General features: G+C 37.1%; 1 protein-coding gene across 1 annotated transcript; it reads right to left on the bottom strand.

Annotated features, from left to right (window-relative positions):
- Positions 1–1,689: 1,689 nt before the first annotated feature.
- On the bottom strand, positions 1,690–2,939 carry LOC131049805 (protein PLANT CADMIUM RESISTANCE 3-like). Its single transcript, XM_057983881.2, has 4 exons — positions 2,544–2,939; positions 2,388–2,459; positions 2,097–2,309; positions 1,690–2,002 (listed from the first exon to the last, which is right to left on the bottom strand). The coding sequence occupies exons 1-4, from the start codon at positions 2,737–2,739 to the stop codon at positions 1,920–1,922; spliced, it is 564 nt and encodes a 187-aa protein (XP_057839864.1). The 5' UTR covers positions 2,740–2,939; the 3' UTR covers positions 1,690–1,919.
- Positions 2,940–17,384: the final 14,445 nt, after the last annotated feature.

Consider the following 17,384-nt stretch of genomic DNA (forward strand, 5'->3'; position numbering starts at 1 on the left):
GACGAAGAACAATATAACTGCCAAAGTGTTTAGGAGTATCAGATCAGTTATCGATCATACTGAGATCTTCAAGAGATTATAAAATCTTGATAGAATGTAAAACACTCTAATACATATCAAAACAACAATCTCATTGCGGCATACAAATTTTATCACACCGAAAAAATAAAAAAAAAAATAAAAAAATAAAAAAAAAAAAAAAAAAAATCTCATTACGGCATAAAAATTTTAACACAAAAAAAAATAGAGAGAATAAAACTAGGGTTTCAAGCTTCTGCTCACCTTTCAGCTGGAGAGAAACAAATGCTCTGAATTGATCTCCTCATCACACGACTTAGTCTCATAAAAGATGTACTGCTCACAATAACAGGGCAAGAGGATTTAAATAATTATATCAACTATCAATAATGCAACAAAATTGACTTACACAGTTCCGTATATGGCCACAATAATGCACCAAAAGTCATTTAAATAGTTACATAGAACATATTAAAAAAAATCTAATAATTAGACGAGACGGACTTACACAGTTGCGTGAATGGCCACAATAATGCACCAATAGTCATTTACATTGAACATTAAAAAAAATCTAATAATTAGACAAGAGAATTTTTATTTGATTCTCCTTACAAGAATGTTGTCAAGTCTATTCAGATACTCATAATTAGAATAGAAAAAAGTACTCTTCCTCCCATGTGCATCAATATTGTCATGTCTATTCAGATACTCTTAATTGTTGGACTCAATTGATTAGCAAAGTTGTAAAAAGTTGATTTATTTTACAATTACCATATGATATCAACTATGTTAAATAAATGTTACCCAACTTTAATATTAATCAAAAGTGTCTTGAATTTAAAATTTTTAAATATCTTATTTCAAAATAAATACAATTTTTTTGCTTTCTATAGAAACTTAACTTTGATTTTATAACATTTGGAATTACAACTAGCTAAACAAAACTGTGGCTGCTAGGTGGCCTTGTTTATTACTATTAATGTATATACTTAAAACCATTTTGTTAAATTATTCAAATAAAACTTTAATTTCTTAAAGTAAAATTATATAATTCTTATTTTATTTAAACTTCAATACTTAGTAAAATTGTAAAGGAATTATGAAAATTGGAATTAAGTAAAATTATATAATTTTGTTTTTATTTACTAAAATTATATTTAGCTTCATTATTTAGTAAAATTATTTAATTCTTCTTTTATTTATAGAGCATGAGACATAACATTTTGGCTTTTGGCTTTTTCTCTTGGGATTGGAATTTCAAATAGAATTATTCATAGAATGCAACTTATTTTCTACTATTCCATTACAATAGCACAAGTGTCCATATGTTGTCCATATGTTAATATAATTGGAATAGTGTACAACTTATTTTTTCCTATTGCATTAGAGTACCACAAACGTCCATATGCTAATATAATTGGAATATGTTAATAGAATTGGAATAATAATATGAAGATGCATATAAAATTTAAAAAATAAAAAATAAAAATCAAGCTGACATTGAAATATGACTATACATTATTATTAGCCAATCGAACTAGAGATAAATGAAAGAGATACATGAAATTTGAAAAAAATGCATAAAATTTAAAAGAAATAATGGAAGTAATGAAAGTAAGTGAATGCCTCCTTTAGATGGTATAGTAGGTTATGTATTTATAAAACCCCAACAATATGTAGACACCACAGATCAACTACATTTAATATGAGATTATTGTTCCTTCCACTCGATCATTTTGACGACAGAATTATTAACCCTCTTGCCAGAAGGGCACTTACAGATAAAATCTTGGCCATAACTAATATCCCCCTAACTAAATCCAATCCAATCCAGATAAAATTATTGATGACGGCCATTAAAACTCCGAGATGCAGAAACACAAAAGGCATGAGCGTTGGGATCATCTTGCCATGGCGGGATACGCAGGTGCTGCCATGGCAATCCCCGTCCCTTCCTGTTCTTTTCGCAGGTTCCCTTCCCAGCCTGCAACAAGGCGGACAAAAAAATAAAAAATCAACTCCAAAACTAGCTGAACAATTCTAAATGTCAATATCTAGTCACACAGATGTATTATTACCCAGTGCAGGATGAAATCCTGTGTGTTTGAGTTCTCTATATTCCTGGCACAGCGCGCAGGATTCGCAGCAACAATGGACCAGACAATCTGCGCAGGGGATATCGGACAAGTTGAATTTGGCCCTAATCTTTGTTCTGTACAAGCACGAATAGCAGCACGCTAGCCCGGTCAAATATAGCAGCGCGCCATAGATCCCTCCGCTTACACAGCACGCTGCGTCAAGTTCCAAGATTGAGTCTTTCCATACAAGAATAAAATCCAATAAACATAATAATTGATTTGTGCACTTACAGGAAGAACCCTCATCCACTATCTCCGCTATCTGCCCAAATGTGATGCAGGGGCACCAGCATGTGAGGCAGCCTGCACAGATTCAACATTTGCCCTGTTCATATTATTATTACCATACAAGAGGAGAAGAGAATGATAAAAAATTCAGCGTCATACAAACGGATGGATCTGCACAGCAGGCGCAGAGACCAGAGGACCACTCTGTGGGACGAAGAGGGCCGCCTTGTTGAGGATATGGCTGAGGCGCTAGCGGGTGGACATATTGTTGGGGAGCTGAGGCGAAATTTGGAGGTGGCAGTGGAGGACGAGTAGCGGATACTTCAGCTCCTTGCTCGCCCTTAGAAGCCTGCATTTTGGTCCACTCCTGCTGCTGCTATTTCAATTTCAATTTACAAGTAATAGTTTTAGTCCGTTCGGGCACGCATTTAACATTTACAGGATTCATAGGCCATTCCTTCACGTTTCTCCGTTTTGAACGTCCAGCTTTCCGAGGCTTTTGGCTGACATTTCAATGCACTGAAAGACCTATGCCGTGTTGACTGGACGGAAACATTTTACCGTTCCCCACAAATTCTTCCTGAATGGCTGAGATTGTGTTTCAGATGACGAGAATTTGGGTAGAAGGGTAGAGTTGTTAAATAGTTTTGTCAGTCTTAAATAGATTTATGGTGTATCTGCTTTTAAAAATTTTTAAAAATCTTATAGGCTTATCGCAAATAGTTGTTTTTCTTGGGAACTTCCAACTCATAAAGTCAAATAGGTGCAACATGGAAAACATAAAAGAAAACAATATATAGTTATATAGTATCTTTTTATTAAAATAAACTATATTATTATATTATTACATAGAGATATATGAAATTTTAAATCTATTTAGACTATTTTCAATAATATATATGTGTTGGAAGGCCAAAGCAAATACTAAAATCTAAGATATATTAAACTTTATTTAATGGTAAGTATTATGGTTATGGTTAGTGTTAGGGTTATGGTTAGTGTAAGGGTTAAGGTTAATGTTATGGTCAGGGATAATGTTTACATCATGGTTCCGGTTAGGGTTATGACTAGGATTAGGGTTATGATAATGGTTCAAGTTTATATCATGTTTAGGGTTAGCATCAACATCAAGGTTTGGTTTTTGTTTAAGATTATGATTAACATTAGGGTTATGGTTACAGTTTAATATTGGGGTTAAATTTATGGTTAGGGTTAGGGTTTATTGTGAGGGTTGCAATTATGTTTAGGGTTTACATCAAAGGTAGGGTTAGGGTAAGCATAATTAAAGTTAGGGATAGAGTTAAAATTATAAATAAGGGTACAGTTAGGATTAAGATTTGGTTTATGGTTATGTTTTGGATCAAAGTTAAGGTTAGTATTATGGTTAGGGTTAAGGTTTACATCATGGTTAGGGTTATGATTAGGTTTAGGGTTTAAGGTTAGGAATATGATAATGGTTAGGATTATCATGCTTAGGGTTAGCATCAAGGTTAGGGTTTGGTTTTGGTTTAGGATTATGGTTAGGGTTAGGGTCTACAATTATGGTAAGGGTTAGGGTTTAGTGTTAAGGTTAAGTTTATAGTTAGGGCATAGTGTAAGGGCTACAATTATGTTTAGGGTTTACATCAAAGTTAGGGTTAGAATTAGGGTTATGGCTCAATTATATTAAGGTTAGGGTTGAATTAGTATTAAAATTTAATTAGGATTGGGGTTCGAGCTAGATTAAGGTTAGGAATTTAGATTAGGATTAAAGTTGAATTCGGGTTAAGGTTAAGTTTAGGGTAGGATTATTGTTATGGTTAGGGCTTAGGATTATGGTTAGGTTAGTGTTATTGTTAGGGTTAGGGTAAGGATTATGATTAGGGTTATGATTAGGTTTATTGTTTAAATCATGGTTGAGGTTAAGGTTAGGTTTAGGATTATGGTTAGGGTCATAGTTAGGATTATGGATAGGGTTAGGGTTTACAACATAGCTAGGGTTCGGATTAAGGTTAGGGTTAGGGTTAGGGATAGGGTCATGATTAAGATCATGGTTAGGGTTAGGTTTAGGCTTAGGGTTAGGATTTACATCATGCTTAGGGTTAGGGTGAGGATTATGGTTGGGGTTAGGATTTAAGATTAAGGTTAGGGTTGGGGTTTACGGTTAGGATTAGAATTATGGATAGGATGTACTCCTAGGATTAGGGATAGGTTTTGAGTTATGGTTAGGGTTAGGCTTATGATTAGGATTAGATTTTATGGTTAGGGCTAAGGATTGTTGTTAGGGTTAGGGTTAAGGTCTAGAGTTATGGTCTACATCATGGGTGGTGTTAGAGTTAGGGTTAGGTTTATGGCTAGCCTTAGGGTTACAGTTATGGTTAGGGTTAGGGTTTACATCATAGTTAGGGTTAGGGTTAGGATTAATGTTAGTGTTTATATCATGGTTATGATTATGGTTAGGGTTAGGGTTAGAGTTATTGCTTGGGTTAGGGTTTAGGGTTTGGTTTATAGTTAGGTTTAAGGTTATAATTATGGATATGGTTAGGGTTAGGATTAGGATTTACGTCATGGTTAGGATTAGGGTTTACATCATGGTTAGAATTATGGATAGGGTTAGGGTGTGTATCATGGTTCGGATTAGGATTTACGTCATGGTTAGGATTAGGGTTTACATCATGGCTAGAATTATGGATAGGGTTAGGGTGTACATCATGGTTAGGGTTAGGTTTAGGGTTATTTTTAGGGAAATAGCTATCTATCGCTTAGGATGCATGATAGGGAGAATGCTAGAGTAGTACTCAACAAGGTGAATTAGGTCTAATGGTTAAATTGGTTTCCAAAAGACTTGTTTATGTCTACTATATATGTTTGCCAAAATCAAATTGAGTTTACAATGCTAGGAATTTTGTGCATATCTTCTTAAACATACTCCCTTTATGAGTGAGCTCATACCCCTACTCAATTCACTCCTTCTTGGTTGTCTATACTCTAACTTCAATGCCCTACTTTCTAGGCATTCATACCTACTGCACCAAGGCAAGGAAAACTCCTCCTCCAAAGGTTCTATGAAGTTAGGCAAAAGTTTTGTCTTTGATCGTGTACAATTTTGTAGTACTTAGGCATTTTCGCTCTTCTTACTCAAACCCCCTTGCTAGGTAGCAAACCCCAAAAGTTCATGATATTTTGTCAAGAAAATGGAAGGGTCTACTTTTATGTTATTGGATATTTTACCAAAGGTTTCACAAGTTCCAACAAGCCCAAACCAATTGGGTCCTTGAAAATGCAGTTTTGTAGACCAAGAAGGCTAGTAACCCGTGGAGGGCTAATTGGCACCTTTCTGCTCACCCCACCCAATGATGGGCATTTGCATGAACAAACTTGTCTTGTATGATTTTTGAGAGGTCTAAGCTCAAAGATTTTTCATGTCTTAGGCTCCATGAAGCAGGTTTAGGGATTGTCCTCCATTTTAGGCACAAATGTAGGGTTTAGTGAGGGTTTTGGTTCATTTACCATAGGTTTTCACTTCCAAGCTTAGTTCAAGCTTCCACACTACTGGGAAACCTTTGCCACAAAAATTTAATGCCTCCCATGCCACTATCAAACAAGCATTATGCCAAACACTTGACAAACAAACTCTAAATGAGCAAAATACACTATCAAATCACTGTTTTTTCTGATTTTTCACAGTTGTCCCTGCATGACAGCTGATTAGGAGTACACCTAGAACACCACCATTGCAAATAGATTCTACCAAACAAGTTTTCAACTCTGCTACAACATCAAGAATCATTTTCCAATACAAAAAGCATTCATAGAAAAAAATTTGTAACAAAAACCAACTACTTTCCCAAAACAGGGAACTTGTTGTCCTTCTCAAACTGTGGCATATTTCAACACAAAAAGGATCACGTATGGAGCTCCAATCTCTTCAAGATGCTTAATAGGACAGGTCTAGACCTTTGTCCATGTCTTTTTTCAATCTTAGTGCTTAGAATCCAAATTTTGAGCATTAAGGAAGAATATTAGCCAAGTTAGATAACTTGTCTAATAAGTGCTCAAATTCACCTTTCCAAGCATAGATCTAGCACAAAATGAACATATATACACTATGTACATGCATGCCAACTTGACCAAATCCATTTGGTGGGAGCCCAGACCTGGATTAGTCAAGTTGCTGCATTTTGAAACCCCAAACCCTTGACAGGGTAGTGAGCACAACAAAATGAAAGAATTTTGTTTAACCAACTTGCAAATGGAAAGTTGGTACAATAATAACTTGGAGAGAATTGGATAACCAATAGGAACACTTCCCAGAAGGTACAGTATAGACCAAATATGCTACAGTATAGACTGTTACTCCAAGGAAGAAAAAACAGTGTAAAAAGCCAGAATTTCATGTTTTTCTATTAGGATTCCTTTGTCAATACAATCACCAACCTTTTTAAAGTAGAAGGGAGACCTTTTTATGGTCTTTCAAGTTATTTATCAAGCCCAGTATGGACATGAGGCTTCCACAACTTCATTATACTAGAAATGTCCAAAAATGACAACTTTTACAAGCCCAAATGACAACATTTGTTGCTCCAAGAGGCATTTTTGACAACCTAACCTCATCAACTTATCTGAACACCTAAGACATGCTTAAAAAAACTTAGAAAACAAGTTCCAATTCTTTGGAAAGCATTTCTAGGCCTTTTAGGCAATTTTACACATTTTTGCCCTTTTTGGCCTAGAAACCCAAAATTGTCAACTCACATCCTGAAAGGAAAAACTTGACCTCTTGAGCACAAAATGAGATCCAAAAATCTTGAAAAGACACACAAAAACCTAAAAAAACATCATAAACCTAACACAAGACATTACAAGCATGAAAGCATGAAATACTCAAAAAGGAGAGTTTTTACTCAACTAGGTGCTCCTGCACCATACACCCCCAAAGACAAAGAAGTCATGTGACTCCTTGAGGCAGAAAAGAAGAAGGTAGTGAAACTTTCTGAAGGTCAGCTACAGGTATTCATGTGGCCTCTGAGATAGGCTTATCCTTTCATTTGACTAGGTGCTCCATATAGGTGTGATTCCTTGTCTTCTTGAGAACCCTAGAGTCTAGAACCTGTTCTTCTTGAGGAATAGAGAGAGGAGGAAAAGAAAGATCAGATTGGGATTGTGTAACATCTAAAACCATTTGAATTTCCTTAGGTGGCTTCCCCTTAAAAGCAATCAAATCTGCAACATTAAAAATAGGAGACAAAGAAATATCAGTAGGCAAATCAACTTTGTAAGCATTAGACCCATACTTAGCCAAGATTTTGAAAGGGCCTATTCTCCTCATCTGAAGTTTTCATGGAAATCCTTTTTGCAACCTTGCCTTGTTCAAATGAACCATCACATAATCTCCTACAAAAAAACTGAACATCTGTCTTTGTAGCATCCACTCCTCCCTTGACTTTTTGGGAGGTATCCTAAGGAGCCTTTCTCACTTGCTCATGAATCTCCTTCATGGATTGAGCCATGTCATCTGCTATTCCACTTTTAGGCTGCAAGTTAGTAATATCTCTCAACTCCATTATACCCCTTGGATGCATACCATAAACAACTTCAAAAGGGCTTTTACCTATAGACTGGTTGACACTATCATTGTAGGCATATGCTACTTAATGAATGAGCTAATCCCAACTCTATCCATATTCCTTTGTCAAACACCTAAGCAAGTTTCCAAGAGACCTATTCACAACCTCAGTTTGGCCATCAGTTTGTGGATGATAAGCTGAACCAAAAGAGAGATTAGTACCCAGTCTCTTCCACAATGTTTTCCAAAAATGACCAAGAAATTTCACATCTCTATTTGAAACAATGCTAGTAGGCAAACCATGTATTCTAACAACTTCTTTGAAAAATAAGTAAGCAATATGACTTGCATCATGTGTTGTCTTACAAGGAATAAAATGAGCCATCTTGCTAAATTTGTCAACTACTACAAAGATGCTATCAAATCCTGCTTGAGTTCTAGGTAATCCTACCACAAAATCCATACTAATGCAATCCCAAGGCCTATGTGGAATGGGAAGAGGCTGATATAAACCAGCATTGGAGGTATTACCTTTTGCTTTCTGACATACCAAACACTGCTCAACATACCTCCTGATGTCTCTCTGCATCTTGGGCTAATAGTAGAATCTTTGAACCAACTCCAAGGTCTTGTTGAGACCAAAATGTCCACTTAAGCTCCCATTGGGCTTCTCCTGAATGAGGTTCTCTCTCATAGAACCTTTTGGAACACATAACTGTCCACCCCTAAATAACAAACCATCTTGCAAAGTGAAATCGGCATATGCACCATGGAAATGATTCTCAAAATCTTGACAAACTTTATAAGCTTCAGCAAAATCATCATTAGTAGGATACATATCTTTAAAACTATCAATACCAATGCTTTGTACTTGAATCTCATGAACAGTTAACAACCTCCTACTCAAAGAATTTGCTACTTTATTCAACTGACCCTTCTTATGCTTAAGAGTAAAAGTGTAAGCTTTCAAGTACTTACCCATTTAACATGCCTATGATTCAGTTTATCCTGTGAGTTCAAGGAACTTAATGCCTGATTATCTGTGTATACAACAAACTCTTTAGGAAGAAGATAATCTCTCCATTTCCTAAGTGCCTGCACTAATACATAGAGTTCTAAATCATAGGAAGATTACTTTTTCTTGGCATCATTTAACTTCTCACTAAAGAATGCGACTGGTCTATTGTCCTGACTTAAAACAGCTCCTACAACAATATTGCTTGCATCACATTCAATAGTAAAAAGTTTATCAAAACTAGGTAAAATGAGAACTGGTTGAGAAGCTACTTTAGTTTTCAATAATTCAAACCCTTTATTGGTTGCATCTATCCACTGAAACTTTACCTTTACACCCCCTTTGATTGTGTCTAGCATAGGGGCACAAATCTCACTAAATCCCTTGATGAATTTCCTGTAAAATTATGTTAAACCATGAAAGCTTCTAACATCACTGGTTGTTTTAGGAGTTGGCCAACTGGTTATTGCTACAACTTTAGATTGATCCATTTTCAGATTGCCTCCTGATACAACAAAACCAAGATAGACCAATTCTTGCTTCAAGAAATCACACTTTTCTAGATTAATGGTTAGTTGTTCACTAGACAACTTTCTCAAAACATTAGCTAAATGCTTCAAATGCTCTTCCTTAGTTTTACTTAAAATAAGAATATCGTCTAAATACACAACAACAAACTTGCCAATGAAATTATGTAAAACTTCGTTCATGAGTGTCATGAATGTGCTGGGAGCATTAGAGAGTCCAAATAGCATGACAAGCCACTCATAGAGACCCTCATTCGTCTTGAAAGCTGTCTTCCATTCATCACCCTCTTTGATTCTTACCTGATGGTAACCACTCTTCAAGTCAATCTTACTAAAATACTGTGCACCCCCCAAGCAATCCATCAAATCCTCTATCTTGGGTATGGGAAATCTGTACCTGATGGTGATCTTGTTTATGGCTCTAGAATCTATGCAAAGTCTCCATGTTCCACCCTTCTTAGGTGCCAACACTGTAGGTACTGCACAAGGACTAATGCTCTTCCTAATCAGCCCTTGGTCTAAGAGTTCTTGTATTTGTCTTGCTACTTCTTCATTTTATTTAGGGGTCATCTTATATGCTGCCTTATTGGGTAAAGAGGCTCTAGATATGAAATCAATCTGATGGCTAATGGCTCAAGGAGGTGGTAAGGCTGTAGGTGTACCATCACTAATTATTGCTTTGAAGTTATCAAGGATCTTTTGTACCTCATATGGTATCTCAACTTTCTTTTCTATCTTTTCTTCCTTGGGTTTCACTATGAGTGCAAATCCCACTCCTTCACCTTCTTCAAGTGTACTTATGAACTCTTTCTCATTCACAATTAAAACATTCTGATTTGTTGACTTCCTGCCCTCTTTCTCATCATTTATGGACTGAATTTTGTATGTAACTCCATTCTTCTGAAAAGAGTAGGAGTTCTTTTCCCCATTGTGGATGGCTTTCCTATCAAATTGCCAAGGTCTACCAAGAAGTAGATGGCAAGCATCCATTGGAAGAATGTCACATAGGATCTTATCTTGATACCCTCTTATGGTGAATTCTACCCATGTTTGTTCATTTACAAGGAAATGCTTCTCCCTATTCAACCACGTGACTTTATAGGGATGTGTGTGTGGGATTCTCTCAAGTTTGAGTTTACCATCTGCTTCCTCTAGGATTATAGTATCTGTGGATGTAGAATCTATGGCCACCTTGCATACCTTTCCCATGATCTTGCACTTAATTCTGAATAATGACCTTCTTTGAGTAGGTTCCTCCTTGATTGGTTCTTTTATCAAGACTCTTCTCATCATCAGACTTTCCCCATCTTTTGATGCTAAGCTCACTTCATGAGCCTTACTATTTTCTGCATTTTCTTGCACATAATTCACTCTTCTTTCACCCCCCTATGATGAGGTGGGTTTCTTTGGACATCTATAGGCAAGGTGCCCCAACTTCTAATAGTTGTAGCATTTCATGGTGGAGATGTAGGACCCCCTTCCTAGTCCACTAGATCTACCTCTACTTGGGTTTCTAGATCCCCTTCCTCTATAGCTGCTCTTGCTATATGAATCTCCACTTTGCTCAATGAGTTTGGATTCTCCTTGGGATCTTTGATCTCCTCTTCCACCAAAACTTCCTCTATGGCCTCTACCATCTCTACCCCTACCTCTTCCTCTGTTGCTTTGTTCTTGCTTTCTCCTACTTTTCTCTTCCACTTTAAGTCCTAGTTGATAAAATTTGTGTACTATTTGTGGACATAACAAACTCATCTCTTCCTGTATGTTCCATCTTAATCCATTCAAATACCTTGCCACCTTTATACTCTCATCTTCTACTACCTTGGATCTCATGCACATTTTTTGAAACTCCTCAGTGTAACTACTAACATCTAAGTCTTTTTGTCTTAAATTTTGTCTTTTCTTGTGAGGTTGGATCTCATAGTCCTCAGGAAGATACGTTTCTTTTATTTTGGTTACCATTGCTTTCTAGGTGGATATTGGTTGCTTACCTACTTTCACCCTTTCCTCTTGGATGAACTTCGACCAAGTTAAGGCTACCTCTCTCAACCTTGATTTTTCTACCTTAACCTTTTGTGCTTCAGTTATTCCATCACATTCAAAATGGTTTTCTAGACCTTCAATCCACTCTATAAGAACATCTAGATCCATCTTTCCACTGAAAAGAGCCACTCCCTCTAAGGTTTTACCACTCATAGCTCTCAAAGACTTCAAGAATGGTTCTTTCTCAATGATAGGGTTAGGTATGGGAACCTCATCTTCTATTGCCACCATTTTGCTCTGATCTCCAACCTTATCATGGACTTCTTCAGTTTTAACTTCTACTTCAGCTAATTTCATTGCTAGTTGATCCAACCTCTCTTTGAGTGCTCTATTTTCTTATTCTTGGTCTTCAACCTTATTGGCTAATTCAACATTAGTCACCATGTTTTCTTCTAATGATCCTTTTCTCCTGAATCTTTCAATGGCTCTGATACCACTATGATAGGGAGAATGCTAGAGTATTACTCAACAAGGTGAATTAGATCTAATGGCTCAATTGGTTTCCAAAAGACTTGTTTGTGTCTATTATATATGTTTGCCAAAATCCAATTGAGTTTACAATGCTAAGCATTCTGTGCATATCTTCTCAAACAAACTCCCTTTATGAGTGAGCTCATAACCCTACTCAATTCACTCCTCCTTGGTTGTCTATACTCTAACTTCAATGCCCTACTTTCTAGGCATTCATACCTACTGCACCAAGGCAAGCAAAACTCCTCCAAATATTCTATGAAGTTAGGCAAAAGTTTTGTCTTTGATCGTGTACAATTTTGTAGTACTTAGGCATTTTTGCTCTTCTTACTCAAAAACCCTTGCTAGGTAGCAAACCCCAAAAGTTCATGATATTTTGTCAAGAAAATGGAAGGGTCTACTTTTATGTTCTTGGATATTTTACCAAAGGTTTCACAAGTTCCAACAAGCCCAAACCAATTGGGTCCTTGAAAATGCAGTTTTGTAGACCAAGAAGGCTAGTAGCCCGTGGAGGGCTAATTGGCACCTTTTTGCTCACCCCACCCAACGATGGGAATTTGCACCCAAAAACTTGTCTTGGATGATGTTTGAGAGGTCTAAGCTCAAATATTTTTTAGGTCTTAGGCTCCATGAAGCAGATTTAGGGACTGTCCTCCATTTTAGGCACAAATGTAGGGTTTAGTGAGGGTTTTGGTTCATTTACCATAGGTTTTCACTTCCAAGCTTAGTTCAAGATTCCACACTGCTGGGAAACCTCTGCCACAACAATTTAATGCTCCCCTTCCACTATCAAACAAGAATTATGCCAAACACTTGACAAACAAACTCTGAATGAGCAAAATACACTGTCAAATCACTGTTTTTTCTGATTTTTCACAGTTGTCCCTGCATGATAGCTGATTAGGAGTACACCTAGAACACCACCATTGCAAATATATTCTACCAAACAAGTTTTCAGCTTTTCTACAACATCAAGAATCATTTTCCAATACAAAAAGCATTCATAGAGCAAATTTTGTAACAAAAACCAACTACTTTCCCAAAACAGGGATCTTGCTGTCCTTCTCAAAATCTGGCATATTTCAACACAAAAAGGATCAAGTATGGAGCTCCAATCTCTTCAAGATGCTCAATAGGATAGGTGAAGACCTCTTTCCATGTCTTGTTTCAATCTTAGTGCTTAGAATCCAAATTTTGAGCGTTAAGGAAGAATATTAGCCAAGTTAGACAACTTGCCTAATAAGTGCTCAAATTCACCTTTCCAAGCATATCTCTGGCACAAAATGAACATATATACACTATGTACATGCATTCCAACTTGACCAAATCCATTTGGTGGGAGCCCAGACCTAGATTAGTCAAGTTGCTGCATTTTGAAACCCCAAACCCTTGACAGGGCAGTGAGCACAACAAAATGAAAGAATTTTGTTTAACCAACTTGCAAATGGAAAATCGATACAATAATCACTTGGAGAGAATTTGATAACCAATAGGAACACTTCCTAGAAGGTACAGTATGGACCAAATATGCTACAGTATGGACTGTTACTCCAAGGAAGAAAAAAACAGTGTAAAAAGCCAGAAATTCATGTTTTTCTATTAGGATTCCTTTGTCAATAAAATCACCAACCTTTTTCAAGGAGAAGGGAGGCCTTTTTATATTCTTTCAAGTTAGTTATCAAGCCTATTATGGACATGAGGCTTCCACAACTTCATTATACTAGAAATGTCCAAAAATGACAACTTTTACAAGCCCAAATGACAACATTTGTTGCTCCAAGAGGCATTTTTGACAACCTAACCTCATATAAACACCTAATACATGCTTAAAAACACTTAGAAAACATTTTTCAATGCTTTGGAAAGCATTTCTAGACCTTCTAGGCAATTTTACGCATTTTTGCCCTTTTTGGCCTAGAAACCCAAAATTGTCAACTCACATCCTGAAAGGCAAAACTTGACCTCTTGAGCACAAAATGAGATCAAAACCACTTGAAAAGACACAAAAAAACCTGAAAAAACATCATAAATCTAACAGAAGACATTACAAACATGAAAGCATGAAATACTCAAAAAGGAGAGTTTTTACTCAATTAGGTGCTCCTGCACCAATGCATCAAGATATTGATACCGTATGAATTATTAATACATTGTAATAGATGATTGGTTCATCCTAAGGGTTATAGAGTCATTCCCTAATTTTAGGGTTAGGGTTTAGGCTTATGATTAGGTTAGGTTAGGTTTAGGGTTAGCGTTATTATTAGGGTAATGGGTTAGAGTCATGGTCAGGACTATGGTAAAGGTTATGGTTTACATCATGGTTTGGGTTAGGGTTAGAGTTAATGTTAGTATTATAGCTAGGGTTATGGTTTACATCATTTTTAGGGTTAGGGTTAAGGGTTACTATTAGGATTAACGTTAGTGATGCACCCATAACCAGTAAAAACTCTCAAAGGAATCAATTGGCTTATGCAGCAAGAGCCACACCACGAAAGCAACAAGAAAACACAATAAATTCACATAAAAAAATCATGTCAAAGCTTAATAACTTCCAACAATCATCATATTATCATCAAAGAACATCTGGTAATTAACCAGTTACATACAGGCTTCAAGCCAAATACAATCCAACCAGGACTCTAAGAATCAATTGGATCAATACATGTGAATCTTAATCCTTATTCTAAGTTATACTTCCTCTGCCCCTACAAATGATTACATAACATCATATTTATACCCACCAGAACATATCCGGGTCGGCCTCATAAGATTACATTCACCAATGCAAGGAAATAAAACACGTAATTAGGTCGGCCCTAAGGTAAGATAAATCTTTCTGGAAAACAACAACCAAGTGATGCGGTTAAGTAGGAAGGTCGGCCACGCGCTAAAGAACATCAGCCAAGACCCAAGATGGATCCACACGCCAAGAATCGCGTTGGTAACAAAGGAAAACCAACTAGAAGTAATAAATAACCGAAAAAGAACCCAAATGAACTGGAAATTTGGAATCAAGCACATGAAACCGCTAGGAAATCAGAAACAATATCTGCCATGAAGAACAAGGAACTATCGGTACCAACTGGTAAGAACACAAAAAACTGCATAAAGAACTAAATAAGAACAAAGTTGAAAGGAAATATTTTTGGTTCATGCAATATTTCTCATCGACCGAGGATGCTCCTGCATCAGACAACCCAACTAGAAAAAGATGTTCCATGAGAGGCAACTCATGAACATCTGAAAGGATTTGGGATGAAGATCTCGTGCTCATTTTTTATCCAAACATCTTCCTTATCTGCTAACCTCTGCTCAACCTCTTCCGGTGCCTCAACCAACTTCTCTAACCTCTAACTCTCTTTGTTTCTCTCCCTTTGCCTTCAGATCTGCACATTGCTTATATTTACTGTTCTACAACTCTGACTTGGTTCTGCCACAAGATTTCATCCAGTGTGTCACCTTCAACTCTTTGTTGATCGGTTTCATCTATCCATCAGGCTCAACTGTCAGATCTCTCTGCAAACTCATGTCACCCTCTGGTTTAACCTCTGTCACTGATTTTATCAGATCTTTCTTCAAAACCTCCAGTATGACCTCTATAACTGGTTCTTTCAAACCTTCCGGTATAACCTCTACTACCTGTTTCTCAATACTGCAACTTTTCTTAGGTATCAAATTCTTCACCTCCTTCTCTTTCTCCTTCAAAGAAATCAATGTGAACTTTCGCCCATCCTTTTCAATAGTAACTAGGTTTCTCCTATAGTCATGAATAGCTCTTCTATCATTCTGCCAAGGCTTTCCCAACAAGACATGACAAACACTCAAAAGATACAATATCACATTAAACTTCATCTCTGAAAGGCCCAAAATTGAAACTCACCAAACATTGCTCCTTTGTCTCTATCTTCTGATCATCTTGTAACCAACTCACCTCATAAGGACAATGATTCTTAAGCCTCTTCAGTCCAAGCTTCAAAACCATCTCCTCAGAAACTAAATTATCAGTACTTCCACTATCTACAATGACCTTGCAACACTTACCACCTAATTTACATACAGTCTGGAAAAGACTCTTCCTCTGAGTAGATCCGATATCCTTTCTTCTAAAAATAAGGGATTCTCCCTGCTCCTGTAAATAGTCAGATCCAGTACCATCTGATTCCTCACTTTCCATACAACTTCTTGAAATTCCTTCTTACATTCATAAAATCTATGTCCGGTTTCTCCACACTTGAAGCATTTTCTAGGAAATTCTCTTCTGGTACTTCTCCTACCTTTCCTTGGTGGCTTCTCTTCTGGTTCTTTGCTCCACTTAGGTTTGGACTCCTCTTCTTCAACTGATTTCTTCATACTATCACTCATCTTGAATTTCTCCTTTCCCTTATTCAGTTGTCTTCTTCTCACCTTCTCCTCAGCCTTCAAAGCATATTGGTAAGCTTCTTCAACTATGGAAACCTTCAACATACTCATCTCATCTTGAATGTTAAAAGCAAGTCCATTGATATACCTTGCTACCTTTTCTCTGCCCATCTCTTTATATCCAGGTCTGATCACCACCTTGTGGAATTCCTTAGTATACTCCTTCCTAGTCATGTTTCTCTATTTCAGGTTCTACAACTTCTTGAACAACTCCAATTCATAGTCTCCCGGTATGAACTTGGCCTTCAATCTTGCAACCATCTGTCTCCACCGGGTGATCTTCAGTTCACCATTCTCCACTCTGTCTTTTTGCAATTCTTTCCACCATAAGGAAGCATGCCCTTTCAACTTGATATGTGCCAAATTGAACTCTCTGCGGGTCCTTGACATCCTCAAACTCAAAGTATTCCTCCAACTCCCCGATCCAATCTATCAGATCCTCCGGGTTCAGCGTTCCAAAAAAGTTAGAAACCTCAACTTTATGCACTTTTCTCACTTATGCCACTTCTCTCAAGAATATTTCCTCTCTTTCATCTTCCGATCCTTCAGCTTCCTCAAGCTCTTCACCGACTTCCTCATATTCATTCTCAAAATCAGAGTTTCTCCACAAACTAGCCAAAGCATTATGAATTTAATTCCTCACTTCATTCATGAAGTCTTCCATCATCTGTTCTACCCTCTGGGGATTTGTTACCCTCTGGGGATTTGTCCTCCTTGGTGACATCTCTTCTTCCACTTTGGTGAATTGCCTCAACTTGGTGATATGACTACCGATTTCAATTGCCTCCCTTCGGTGATCTATTGAACACACCCACAACCTGCCTCCAGTTGGCTATCTGTCCACCTCTAGGAATGCCCCAATCTTTAAAAATGATTCTTCCACCAGCCGGTCCATAACCAGCTTTGATACCACTTGATGCAGTCATAACTGGTAAAAACCCTCAAAGGAGTCAACCGGCTTATGCAGCAAGTGCCATGCC

The sequence above is a fragment of the Cryptomeria japonica genome, chromosome 7, assembly GCF_030272615.1.
Source record: "Cryptomeria japonica chromosome 7, Sugi_1.0, whole genome shotgun sequence".
Lineage (NCBI taxonomy): Eukaryota > Viridiplantae > Streptophyta > Pinopsida > Cupressales > Cupressaceae > Cryptomeria > Cryptomeria japonica.